General features: G+C 52.9%; 2 protein-coding genes across 2 annotated transcripts; both read right to left on the reverse strand.

The window, feature by feature from the left end:
* Positions 1-9: 9 nt before the first annotated feature.
* Positions 10-1,509, reverse strand: LOC106148063 (the record flags this gene model as incomplete). The annotated part of the gene is given in 2 exon segments (XM_013512133.1): positions 10-726; positions 1,443-1,509. Coding segments are annotated over 2 exon segments (784 nt in total), but the record flags the coding sequence as incomplete, so codon positions are not given.
* Asf1b (anti-silencing function 1B histone chaperone) lies at positions 1,046-11,105 on the reverse strand. Its single transcript, XM_005381087.1, has 4 exons — positions 10,826-11,105; positions 5,439-5,554; positions 2,296-2,472; positions 1,046-1,942 (listed from the first exon to the last, which is right to left on the reverse strand). The coding sequence occupies exons 1-4, from the start codon at positions 10,932-10,934 to the stop codon at positions 1,736-1,738; spliced, it is 609 nt and encodes a 202-aa protein (XP_005381144.1). The 5' UTR covers positions 10,935-11,105; the 3' UTR covers positions 1,046-1,735.
* Positions 11,106-13,627: the final 2,522 nt, after the last annotated feature.

Below are 13,627 nucleotides of genomic sequence, written 5' to 3' on the forward strand. Positions count from 1 at the left end.
TGCGCAGCCCTGGGCTGGCACCTCGGGGTCCGGCTGGCTTCCCGAACCACAGCCGGGATGCTAGAGGATGCTGGCCCGGGAGCTCGGGCGGTCTGGGAGCGGGCCCCTCGGCCACCCCTCGGAGGACCAGGGGCCCCCGGTCAGCGTTCTCCTTCGCAGCGCTCCCGGCGCGCAGGTGGCCGTCACCGCCCCCGCCGTGCACAGCAGTCGGGCTCCCGGGCTGTTCCCAGTCCCCTGGACCGCGTCGAGGAAACCTGCCGAACAGGGGCAGGGAAAGGCGCGTCCCCCTCCTCCGGGCGCTCCCCACACGAAGACTCTGAGAGCTGACGCTGGTGCCAGTTCTCTTTGCAGGGGAGGGGCTGCCTTCTGCGCAGTGGGTGCCCCGCGCCCCGGCCTCCAGCCACTGGTTGCTGCCAGCATCTCTATCTTGGCGGTGGCAGTCAGAATGGTCTCTAGACGTTGCTGAATGCGTTCTGGGGGCACATTCATCGTCCCAGCCCCCAGCAGAGGCCACTGAAGCAGTGGGAGCCCCACGCAGGAGGAGTTGAGCGGGGACAGCCGTCTGCTGCTCCCCGCAGAACTGCACAACCCACACTGCCCGGTAGCTGTTCGCACCGTCTCCAGGTTGCCCGCAGTGCAGGGATGGAGCCTGGGGCTTTCTGTGGATGACGTGCAGGTGGCTGACCCGCCAAACTGTACAGACTTTGGCCGTGGAGCTCCAGTCAGCTCAGTGAAAGCTAATAAAAGTGTGGCTGCATGTGTGTACTTAGATCACGATGTTATTCTCTTCCTGCGGGTCAAGGTCAAAAGCCTGAAAAAAATCACTGGGTATACTGTCTATACAGAACAGCTGGTTTGCTTTAACTTTTGACAAAAGCTCTTCCCCAACCGTCAGCCTGGAACGCGGCTGTACACCCCACTGAGAGTGAGCAGGACACCAGTGAGGGGAGAAGCGCTGGCCACCCGGAGCGACGGCAAGAGGCCAGCCCCGGCAAATGGTGAGGGGACAGGGCTCCCTCAGCCCACCTGAGGCAAAAACAGGCAGTCTAGTTGAAGTGCTTTTTATTTTTAGACCAACCAACACTTTTAATATAAAAACACTTTAATATACAAACGAGTCACAACAGCATCCGTGTAGCGGAGAGGCAACTGGGTCCAGAGGTGGTGGGTGTATTGAGGGAAGGTTTTTTGGGGTGCCAGATGCTTCCCTTGCCCAAAATCGCTCTGTGGCCCCAGAGAGCAGTGGTCTGGGCACAACAGGTGCCTCCCATGTGCCAGCTTCTCCCCAGGGCAGCCCCTGTTCCTCAGTGTCCTGGGCAGTTTTCTAGGGATTGCTGGATTGGAAAGACCTAAAGGTTGTAACCAGATGTCGTCTGTGATGTGGGGAAGCCAGAGGGGCCCCAGTGAGATGTTCGGGAAGGGACAGGAATGGGGGGTCTTACCAGGTATCAACAAGAATGCCTCAAGGCAGGAAGGTGTAGGAAAGAACTCTGGGTCCGTGGCGCTCATGGCGGGAGGAACTGGTGGTGTGTGCAGAAGGGAACCGCACATATCGGAGAGAATGCACAACCCAGGGACCTGCTGCTTACTGGAACAGAGCTGATCTTGTGGGCCCAGCTGGGAGAGACCTGAGGCCGGCTCACTCCCTGGGGCCACATTTGACAGGCCTGAAGCAGTTGGTGGCCCTGAAGTCCTGAAGATGCCCCACACAGCTCCGGGAGGCCTGCGGACCCCTTTAGATGCAGTCCATGGAGTTCTCGGGAAGGAGGCTGGGGATGCAGCCTGGGCGGGCCAGGCCCTTCACCGGCGTGTAGCTGAGCGGGAGGCCACAGCCCAGCGAAGGGCCCTGATTCTCAGTGGCGTCCAGCCTGTCTTCCTGGTTGTCCCAGTTGATGTGGAAGCGGGTCACGCGGGGGTTTGAGGCCAAGATGTTCCGCTGGAGCTGGGGCAGAAGAGCAATGTCAGTCCTTGTCCCTGTGCCCTGTCATGATGTCATGACGCATTTAGAGCTAGGGTACCTCCAAGCCCCTGCCTCAAGCCCAGAAAGGACAAAGGTTGCTTATCTTGTCCCCAACACATGCACAACCATGGGGACTGCTGTGACCAGGGCCAGGAGCAGGGCTGCCTGGTCCTGATTCCCTAGGGTGCCTCCATGAGAAGCAAAGACTCACATTCTCTCTCTTGCCTGACACCGGGAATGGAGCACAATTTGAAAACGGCTTCTGTTCCCCTGCCTCACCCCTCCCAGTGCACAGGAATTGTATCCCAGGCAGAAGTGCGCACGAGGCAGCCCACCTGGGAGAAGTCGGGCTTCAGGGGTGGGTTCTCCCGAAGCTCTGGGTTGGGGTACTCGTTGTTGACATAGTAGCCCACACGGATGAACTCCTGTCCATGGTAGGTGCAGGTGATGAGGACCACGGTCACACCAATGGCATCTGTCTCTGGGATGAGGCTTGGGTTGGGTGCGTCGGCCTGGAAGAGACACATTCGGGGCCTTAGCCATGATCATTAGCACAGAATTCCTAAGCAACATGTGCTTCCATAGCATGAAGTCTGCTCTGGGCCAGCAGGGGTTTTCAGTCAACCGGGATTAGACAGAACCAATCATAACCATGACTGTTAAATAGTAAATGTGGGCTAGGAGTGGGCATGGTGGCACACACCTGTAATCCAGCACCTGGGAGGCTGAGGCAAGAGGATCTATGTGAGTTCAAGGCCAGTCTGAACTATGTAGTAAGACCCTGTCTCAACCAAAACCAAAATAAACAAAAAAGGTAAATGTGACAAAAAGGCACAGGGTGCCCAGGAGGAATGTAGCAGAAAGTGGTCTAAAACAAACCTGGCAGGGCATGGTGGCATATGCCTATAATCTCAGCCATTCAAGAGGGCTGTACACTGTGGCCAGCCTGGCCCACTTAATGAAGCCCTGTGTCAAAATGTAAAAGGGCCGGGGATGTAGTCTGGCACTCTCTGGGCTCAACTGCCAGTACTGGGAAAAGAAAACGAGGCTGGACTGGGCCAGCCCAGTAAACCTGAGGGAGAGCAGTGTCCAGAGGGAGGTGAGCGCCCCAGGTCACCACAGTGAGTGGGGAGCTGAGACAGGGGCAGCAACACAGATGCAGCAGCAGCAGAGGTCAGAAGTGCCCTGGGCAGGACCAGCTACAAAGGGCGCACAATGGAACTCCTGCAAATGACAATACAGGGCCTTTACACACAACTGCGATTCATCAGACAGTGGCAGCACAGCATCACCTTGAATGCGGGCCCTGTGCAACTGCCCAGGTTATGCGCTGGCAGGCTGGCTTTGGGCAGCAGGGCGAGCTGGTGGAGGAGGTGGGGTGTCAGTCAGAGGGAACATGGTCACTTGGGCTGGCAACACTGGCAGACAGGGAGGCCAGCAAGTAGCCTGGAGACCACAGCTGCTGTGCTCCTGAAGAACCTGGTGGGCTCCGGGCTGCATTCCTAACAGGTCAGGAAATGCCAGGCTAGGCAGCACAGGCAAGTGACAGCACGTCCTCGTGCACGGAGCCTGTGTCTGCAAAGTCACTTATGAACATTTATTTGTGACCACAGAACCAGTATTTGCACTATTTTTGTGGCCATTTGGAGACATGCATAGAGCAAGGGAAAACTAGTCACCTGATGCTCAGGTTCCAACCAAATGCCAAACAAGGTGACATCCTGCCTTTCTTTGTGCATGTGTGTGGTACTGGAGACTGGACCCAGGATCTTCACACTGGCTTACATTCCTGTATCTTTTTTAACTTTTTATTTTGAGACATGGTTTTGCTGAGTTGTTTTAATTTTCTTTCTTTCTTTTTTCTTTTTTTTGTCTTTTTAAGACAGGGTCTCACTATGCAGTTCAGGCTGGACTTGCGCTCACTTTGTAGCCCAGGCTGGTTTCAAACTCGCAATAATCCGCCTGCCTCAGCCTCCCGAGTGCTGGGTCTACAGGTGTGCACCCCCATGCCTGGCTTGGAGTGTGCCTCTGGAGGATGTACCTCTTGCACTCTTCCTGCCTGCCCTGCCTCCTGGCTGCCACGAGGGGAGCAGATTTCCTACACCAGGCCCTTGTGCCTGACAGCCAGCAAGCCATGGATTGAAACGTCCAAAACCCTGAGCAAGAAGAAATCTGAGGCTGCAGGTGTTAGGAACTTTGTCCCAGTGGCAGAAAAGCTGACTAACTCAAAGTCTTTACACAGAGACATACAAAACAGGCTACGGATTGAAAGTCGACGAGAAGTGATGCTGCTTCTCCTTGCGGGTTTCGGTATTCACCAATCTGGCCTTCCTTGGGACTTTCTCGACACAACGCCAGTAAGTGATGAGGACTGGCTATACAGTACTGGTTCTTTGTCATGCTGTGACAGGGATATGTAAGTGAGGTCAGAAAGCTCCTGAGTGTAAGCCGAACATTCTCTTTTCTTTTTTGCAGTGCTAGGGATGGAACCCAGGGCTTTATGCTGGCTAGGCAAGCACTCACCACTGAGTGACATCCCCTTCCCTCCCTTCCTTCCTTTCTTTTTTTCTTTTTGAGACAGGGTCTCAACTGTGCAGTTCAGGCTGGCCTTGAGCTCACTTTGTAGCCCACGCTGGTCCCAAACTCGCAACGATCCTCTTGCCTCAGCCTCCCAAGTGCTGGGATTACAGGCGTGTGCCACCACATCTGGCTATTTTTTGTTTTTGAAACAGACTCTTGCTATGTAGTTCAGACTGGCCTTAAACTCGCTATGTAGTCCAAACTGGCTTGAGCTTATGTTAACCCTCCTGCCTCAGCCTCCTGAGTACTGGGATTACAGGCATGTGCCACAATGCCCAGCCTTCTCTTTTGTTCTTCCTGTTGAGACAAGGTCTCCTTAAATTACCCAGGTTGACACTGACCTCCTGATTCTCCTGCCTCAGCCTCACAGGCGCTGGGACTGCAGATATGTGCCACTACACTAGGTTGAAATTTTTTTGTTTTGAGACAGGTTTTCATTGTGTAGTTCAGGTTGCTTTAAACTCACTGAGTAGGCCAGGCTGGCCCTAAACTCACAATGATCCTCTTGCCTCAGCCTCCTGAGTGCTGGGATGACACAAGTGTGCCGCCTTCAACCTGAAGTTTTGAGTGCTGAACTATACCGTATTTGGGTAAGAGGAAATTTCTAGGCTGGGGATACAGCTCAGTGGTGGAACATTTCCCTAGTAGGCACAGGACCCTGGGTTTCATCCACCACACCAGAGAATTTTAAAAAACGGGGAGTGACTGAGTGTAGTGGTGCATGCTTTTAATCTCAGTACCCTGGAAGTGCACCCAGGCCAACTGCAAGTCCCAGGCCAACTTGGGCTACATAGTGAGACCCTGCCTCAAACAGGCCCCTCACCAAAAAAAACCAACAACAAGCCTCACCCCCCAAGAGGTTTCTACAAATCAAGGGCTAAAGTGCCATCTTTCTTACCTGAAAGACAAACATATGTCTTCCTGCGGGGACTGGGCCGACCAGCACAGAGTCCAGGATCTGATCAAACTCCTCACTCTCGGCTGAGCCCACATAAATGATCTTCCATTCCAGGTCTGCAGGGACATTGTGGGGAGGTCAAAGCACTAAAATCACAACAGCAAGAAGAGGGGGACAGGGCTTTTTGTGTTAGTTTGGACACATTCTCAATTTACTGAGGAAGCCTGGGAACTAGGGGCAGGAGCACGGCTCGACTGGTGGTGGACATTTCTCCTGTGGGCCCAGCCCTGCCTGGCGACCTTGAGGCTGGCCTCCAGGGAAACTTGGGCCTCTCAGAGGCCAAGTGTGAACCGTATGGCAGGGGCTGAATTAAGAGCCACGTGACCCAGGCATGTTGCGGAAGAAGCAGCAGGGAGCTGGGCCACTCTGGGCCCTGCCCTCCGGGTGCCACCGGGATAGGAAGCAGCATCCTCTTTCACACACAGGGACTGGTGCCACTGAGCTGAGTGGATCCCTCGACAACTAGGGCAGGGCAGGGTGGCAGATTCCGATCCAGCAGGACAGCCAGCTGGTCCCCAGGTCACCCAGACCCGGTACCAAGTCATGCCTACTTATGGACACACAGCGACAGGGCTCAGCAAACACTCTTAAGAGGCAGCCTTGCAAACCTAACTCTGCCTCCCATCCAGGAAAAGGGCCAGCCTGAGCATGCGCAGAAGGGCCAGAGGAAGGGCTTGTGGGGACCCTTCTGTCAATCACAGCTGCTCCCGGCCAAGTGTATCAGGGGCAAGGTCATGCTGGTACACAGAAGCTTGGCAGGAGATAGGGAACTTATTTTAGGTTCTTTGAAATTACACAACCCACGGCTCCAGCAGCTGGGGGAAGTTTCACAAGCTGTGATTTTCACAGGAAGTAAACTCTTGGAAGCCGCTCTGTCCCTGGGTCCAGCATCACATAAGCATCCAATGTTGCAAGTGCACAGATATTGAGCCATAACAGCACAGGGCTGTCACCTGAGCCCCAAGCTCTTCCTCGATACACTGCTTCTTGTGCCTCTGCGATTTCACCCAGGCCCTTAATGCAGGGATGCTAAGTCTGTGGGATATGGGTGGCCAATTTGGTTCAGTGGGGTTCAGCCAAACCCCCAGAATTATAGATTTATTTGTTAAATGTAGTGACACAGTGCGGCATGGTGGAGCACGCCTGTAATCCCACTCGGGAGGCTGAGGCAGGAGGATCACCATGAGTTGGCGGCCAGCCTGGACTGCATACTGAGACCCTGCCTCAGAAAACCAAAACACAAATGAACAAAATAAAAACAAACAAAAAAAACAAGCAAAATCATGTTGGCAAAACTAAACAAAGAACAGGTGGATGCTGACAAGAGACAGTGTACTGCAGGTGCCAGAGGAAACTGGGCCATGATGGCTCTTTTGACACCGACCAGACAGACACGAGAATGAACTGAGCTACAGACAAGTACTGACTCCAAGGTTAGAGAAGCTGGCTGACAGACCAGGTACGGATGGCAGAAGATGACTGAAACTGGGTCTGCAAACTGCAACTGTCTTAAGTTTGCTGAAGTGGCTTAAGTGGACATATTTACAGCGGACATATTTATTTGCTTTACTTTGTGATACTGGGGATTGAACTTGGCCTCATGCACGCCAGGCAAGTGCTCTACCATTGAGGTGCCTGCAGCCCCTTAAAGAGTTTATTTCTGAATACATTTAACCCTCTGCATAGGTTCAACCAGCCATGCATGGATGGAAGATGTTAGAGAAAAAAATTACGTTGGGTGTGGAAGTGCACACCTGTAAACCTCAGGAAGCTGAGGCTGAAGGACTGCAAGTTTAAGTCCAGCCTGGAGCAACTGAGCAAGACCGTTTCTCAATAGAGAATAAAGAGGGCTGGTTGGGGATGCAGCTCAGTGGTAGAGTGCTTGCCGATCATGCCTGAGGCTCTGGATTGATTCTCAATACTGCAAAAAAACCCCAAATCACAATCAAAATGTTTGTGTTGAACCTGTGTGGACTTTATCATCACTCCCTAAACAATATATAGAACAATGATTTTCACACTGCGTGCATAATATTAAGTACGTACATCATTGGCAGGTGGTGGAGACTTACACAGAGGATGCTATATATGTAGCTCCACGCAAACACCGCAGCGTTTTACAGAGAGACTTGATCAGGTGTGGATTTTGGTACCCGAGGGGTCCTGGAGCCCATCCTGAGAGGTCTGTATAACCTCTCTCAGGACTGGATCTGAGACACCAGTTATCTGCGCAGCGCAAACTCACCTCTACCAGACACAGAACACAACTACACACATAACCTGTGTACAAGCCTTTTGGGCAACGTCAAGGTAATTTCACTGTATTTCATTCTGTCTTGAAGCCCCAATTTGTCAAGTACAAAATATACCTCTACTATGTATGAAAACAAAACCCAAACCAACACTATGATTACAGAAACTGTCAAGCATTCTACCACTGAGCTATAGCCCTTAGCCTGCTTGCTTTTTTTGTTTCGTTGAGACAGGGTCTCGGTTATGTAATTCAGGTTGGCCTTGAACTCCCAGCGATCCTTCTGCCTCACCCTCCCAAGTGCTGGGATTATAGGTGTGCACCACCACAGCTGGCTCACTTGCTTTTTTTTTAAAACATAATGTATCTAGTAGTTAGCACTGTTTTTGCTCATAACCACACAGACAAACCTAGCTTTCACTGCAGCCCATCAACTCTGGGTCAGAACATCTGGCTTCTCTGACTTCCTCAGCTTGTGCCTTGAGTTTCTCAGCTCAGTGGAGGGAGGACCCATACCTACTATATTAAACGTACACCTATGTTTCGGGACCAGCTGTTTCCAGATGCCAAGGAGGACACAAGGGGGCTTACGGCCCTTGGGAGATGGAGTCACCTGACTAGAAGTTGGGGGTTCAGTCAGATCTTCAATCAGCAGTGGCAAGAGGAAGGCAGAAAGCCAGCTGGGAGATCTGGCAGGGAGAGCCCCAGGAGGAACCAGAGTCTGGAACTTTAACCGGAGGTTCCTGAGGCCAAGCTTTCTTGGTTGGGTATAATTAGTGTAGCACCCCATTCTGCTTTTTTTTTTTTTTTTTGATATTGGGAATCAAACTCAGGACTTTGTGCTTGCCAGGCAGGTGATTGTGCTGCTGAGCTATATCCCCAGTCCCCATTCTGTCTTTTGATGGTGAATTTTTCTGAGGTACTGGGAGTTAAATCCAGGGCTTTCACACTGAGCTGCACCCCCAGCCCCAGGGTCTCACTGAGTTGCCTAGGCAGAACTTGAACTTGTGACTCTCCTAGATTGCTGGGATTACAGACGTACACCACCATGCGAGGTGAGGGTATCATTTGGCAAGAAATTCTGCTCCTGCTCCACCTCTAAAATAGAACATGTTGGGCTGGAAGTACAGCTCAGTAGTAGGATGTATGGCCCTGGGTTTGAGTCCCCCCACCAAAAAAAAAAAAATATTATCTTGCTTTTCCAGGATGAGAGCAAAGATAAAAACCTGGTTTCAGAACTCAAGAGACAAATGCTAGTGCCAACGCCATCTATAAACTGACTGGAGTGACTTGGCGAATTCACTGTCTCTACTAAAAAAAATGTCCAGAAGGTTGACTGGAGCCTTTCTGCTCTCATTCTATAAATAAGGAATAAAAGTACTAGGTTATGACCATGCAACCATTTTTAAATGCAAGGAGCACAAACAGGCTGTCTGAAACCCGATCTCCTGCCATCTGGGAACTGTGAATCCCTTAACCTATTAGCTCCTTACATCTCAGCTTGGCTTTTAAATTAAATCTTATTCCACAGCCTCACTGGATACTTTATATATTTATTTACACCCTGCCTTGTTCCAGAGAGGATTTAACTCCGCTTATTCTATAGTTAGTCACAAGTAGATTTCTTAATTTAAAAAGGACTGAGAGAAACCAGGGAGTGGCTGACCACTGGCCCACCCCTCAGGCGCACAGCCTCACTAATCCAAGCGGCTAGCTTTGGCAGCAACCACTCCTCTGCCACCACAAGGCGCTAGTTAGCACATCCCAGCTTCGAGATTTCCACCTCCTTGGCTGCTACCTCTTCTCTTTCGGCCACCAATCCACAAATGGTCTAATGGAGGACTTCCTGCCGAAAACTGGCCTAACCTCAGAGTGGTACCAGAGTTCCCCTCTAAAAGGGTGACCTTTAGAGGTGGGGAGACTTTTCTTTAAAGGCCTTTTGCTCCTTGTGACTCCTGTCCTCTCTCTTAGATGACAGCCAAAGCTACCCCACACGGATGAATAAGTCGCTGTGAATGCATTTTGGCAAAGATGTACGGCAGGCCTCGACCTCCCAGCTGACTGTCTGAAGTCATATTGTGACACAGGGCCGGGCGTGGTGGCGCACACCTGTAATCCCAGCACTTGGGAAGCTGAGAGAGGAGGATCGGTTGCGAGTTCGAGACCAGCCTGGGCTACAAAGTGAGCTCAAGGCCAGCCTGAACTGCACAGTGAGACCCTGTCTCAAAAAAAAAAAAAAAAAAAAAAGATTGTGACACGGGTCAGCTCACCCTACCCGCTACCCAGGAGAGGTCAGCTCATCAATGTGAGGAGGGGGCTGCGTGCAGTTAAGTGAGCTGGCTGGAGCGCGGAAGAACTTCAGGAGCCGGGGATGCCCGCCAGGCTATGCCATCCTGACTTACATGCGCTCCCTACATGCACAGCTGAGGGAGGGGGGAGCTCATCTTAAGTGGGGGGATCAAGCCACCCTCCTGGGCCGGAGCTAGAAGCCCTGCCACCCTTCCTGTTGGTGGGGGCTCAAGAGTGGGAGGGGGGCCGGACTAAAGAGGGAGCCCAGGTCGGGGTGCATGCATGAACAGACAGCGGCAGCAGTTATGAGGGGCAGAACTAGAGTTGGGATAGGTATCAGGAGAGTAGAGAGGGGATGGCTGGGGGTCAAACAAGGAGATGAGGTGAATGCCATGGGGGCGGGAGAGAGGTTTTCACAGGGAAAACGAAGGGATCTGCAAGGGAGCTGGAGCCTGGGGTCACCCTAGGGAAAGAGACGAGAAGGTCTCATCACAGGGGAAGAGAATGCACGGCAGTGTCCGGGGGAACACCGGCGGCGGGGGGCCGGGCCGGGGTCCTGCCACCGGGAAGGCGAGCGGCTGAGAGTCTCCCGGGCAAAAGGAGGCGAGAGCCTCTCTCCGGGGCAAGTCCGGACGCGGCGGCTGCGGGAGGAGGAGAGCGACTGCTTGGGGGTGGCTCCGGGGAGACGCGCGGACCCGCGGAAGCGGAAGCGAGGATACCCCGGGAGATCGGTTGGCCACTGGGACGTTCTCTGCGGAGAGAGGCGTCTCGCGCGGGCCCTGCTCACCGTCCGCCAGGGGCTCACTGCACTCGAAGCTGATTTCGAACCGGAAGGGGTTGTGGAAAGGACTCGGGTTCTCCAGCACTGCCACGTTCAGCACCGACACCTTGGCCATCGCCTCGCCGGGCCGCGGCTGCAGCTGCGGCGGGGCCCACGTCTGGGTTCGGGGACGGCGGGGGCGGGAGGGGAAGATCACAGCGTCCACCGCCGCTTTTCACCGCCGACTGAAGTGCGCACCTCGTCCGCGCGCCGCCTTCAAATAGCTGGTCCCACCTTCCGGCCAATCACCGCAAACGCTGCCTGGGCGGTGCGAGGAGCCCACCAGCCAATCCTAAAGCGCGGACTGGAGCGCGCCCAGACTCTGTGGGCCAATTAGAGAAACTCCCTCTTTACGTCGTGCGAGGCAGGCGGGACCACCTCTAGGCTCTTAGAGAGTCGTCAGGAACCAATCCCTAGCGTCTCCGATTCGAGGTCCAGGGCGGGGATGGGCGGAGTCAAATCGTGGAGAGTCTCTCGGCCAATCCTAAGGGTTCCCGCACCTGCATGGCCCGCCTCTCACCCCGCCCCCTTAGGAGTCACTGTCTGCAGAGGACGACTCCACTAACTGCCGAGCGGTGGCGCACAGCACTCACTTAAGAGGGCAGAAAGGGCGGTACCCGCGCCCAGGATGATTGGCAAGGGGGACTGGGGCGGGGATAAAGCGCGTTGCTGAGAGATGATTGGTTTGATTGGCTTCGGGCGAGGACGGGCTTGGCTAGGGATTCGCCGAAGAGGAGCGGAAGTTGTGAGCAGGTCAGTGTGTGTGCGGAGGAAGGCGAAGTGTGGGCATCTTGGGCGCTGGAGCAGGTGCGCGTCGCTGGGAACCTCTTCGAGGAATCCTGTCGGCGAGGCCGGCGGCCCGCGAGCCCGCTGTGAACGTTGTGATGGGTTGCCTGCCCGCCGAGGGGAGACGGAGCGGCGAGGCTGGTTCGAATCTTGCTGTGGTCCCCACAAGGGACATCCGGAGGCTTCACGTGGACGCTGCGGAAGTGGGAGTTGGAGCCGGGGAGCGGGGTTTGAGTCCCGTCCCTGCTGCAGAATCTGGAAACCGCCCATTGGAAAACACACAGACCCACACCCCTGGCTTTACAGTTGTTGGTAATCACAGTGGGGTTTTTTTGGAGGGGGGATCTGCTTTTTGAGACAAGGTCTTGCTATGTAGTCCAGAATTCTCAGCGATCCTCCTGCCTCAGCCTCTGAAGGCTGGGATCACACGTGTGTGGCTCCTGTGTGCACCTCACCCAGCAAGACTCTCCAGTCACTGGATGTAGCCGACCTGGCTTCCTAAAATTTGCAGTCGAAAATGTCGAATGATGTGCCTCAGCTCTTGCTGGTATACTAAAGCGTCCTCCAGTTCATGAGCTCAAATCGCATATGGCTTTTTCACACTTTGAATTTGCTTTAGATGTAATCTAGAGTTTCATTTCTCAGTGGCATTTAATTAGAATAAAGTAAAATTGAAAGTTCCGTCTTACTGTTGCACTGGTCTGAGTCATGAGCCCCTATGACAAGTGGCTGCTGTGCTGTGGGACAGGGAAGTAGGAAATACGCAGTCACGTCACAGCCAGGACAAGAACTTTTCCCACAGCAGGAGGCTTTGTTTCCTGTCAGCCACCCAGCCCCAACTTCAAACCAGCTGAACAAACCCTCTTTTCTGTACAAATCAATCAGGCAATTCCCAGTGTAAAGCCTCTACCCAAACCTCCTCTCGGTGTGATGGACAATGCCTGTGGTCCCAGCACTCGGGAGGCTGAGGCAGGAGGATCACTGTGAGTTTGAGGCCAGCCTGCACTGCATAGTGAGACCGTTTCAAAGACGCACAAGCAGAAACTTCTCGCAGCTTTCAGCAGGGCTGCTGCCTTGTCATTAGCCCTCTCAGGTCCAAGTCCCATCCTCAGCCCTCCCCTGGGATTCCCCTAAGCCTTGTCCTGTCTGAGCTACAGTGTCTCTCACCTGCCCTCTCTGTGTCCTTGGCCTCGGTGGAGGTTTAAGGCCTCATTGTACCAGGCATTTTAAATTTTTTTTTATCTGCATCTCACATTAAGTGGAAAAGACTGTCTTTTGGCTGTTAAAAAAAAATCTCCTTTTGCAATTATTTGGCTGAAAGAAAATTCAGATTTATAATTGGCTTGATTTCGCGGCAGTCTTAGACATACTTGGAAATTTTGGTGATCAAGACAATCTCATTTCCAAGTTATTTTCAAGTGGAATTTGACTGTTATGAGTATTATATTTAATGCTGATTGAAATGTCATAGTATTTTAAAAAATATTTATTTATATTTATTTCGGAGACAGAGACTTGCTTTGTAGTTGAGGCTGGCCTTGAACTCACTATATAGCTGAAGCTGGCCTCCAACTTGTGGCAGTCCTACTGTCTTAGCCTCCCAAGTGCTAGGATTACAGGCATGTGGCACCATACCCAGTGTTGTCATGGTATGGTTTTTTTTTGTTTTGTATGGGGAATCAAACTCATGACCTCAGGCTTGCCAGGCAAGTGCTTATGCTACTGAGATAGATCTCTGGCCCTGTCATGGTATGTTTTTTAGGCGTTTAAATATTTATTTTGGTCAGATGTGGTGCACAACTGCCATCCCAGCACTCAGGAGGCTGAGGCAGGAGGGTCTCGGTGAGTTTGAGGCCAACTTTAAAACTACATAGCAATTTCAAGGCCAGCCTGGACTCCATAGACCCTGTCTTTATAAAACAAAACCAAATCTATAATCCCAGTGAGCTCAAGGCCAGCCTGAGCTACATAGTAAGAACCCTG

This window comes from Chinchilla lanigera, unplaced genomic scaffold (assembly GCF_000276665.1).
Source record: "Chinchilla lanigera isolate Chin_1 unplaced genomic scaffold, ChiLan1.0 scaffold00014, whole genome shotgun sequence".
NCBI classification, from domain to species: domain Eukaryota; kingdom Metazoa; phylum Chordata; class Mammalia; order Rodentia; family Chinchillidae; genus Chinchilla; species Chinchilla lanigera.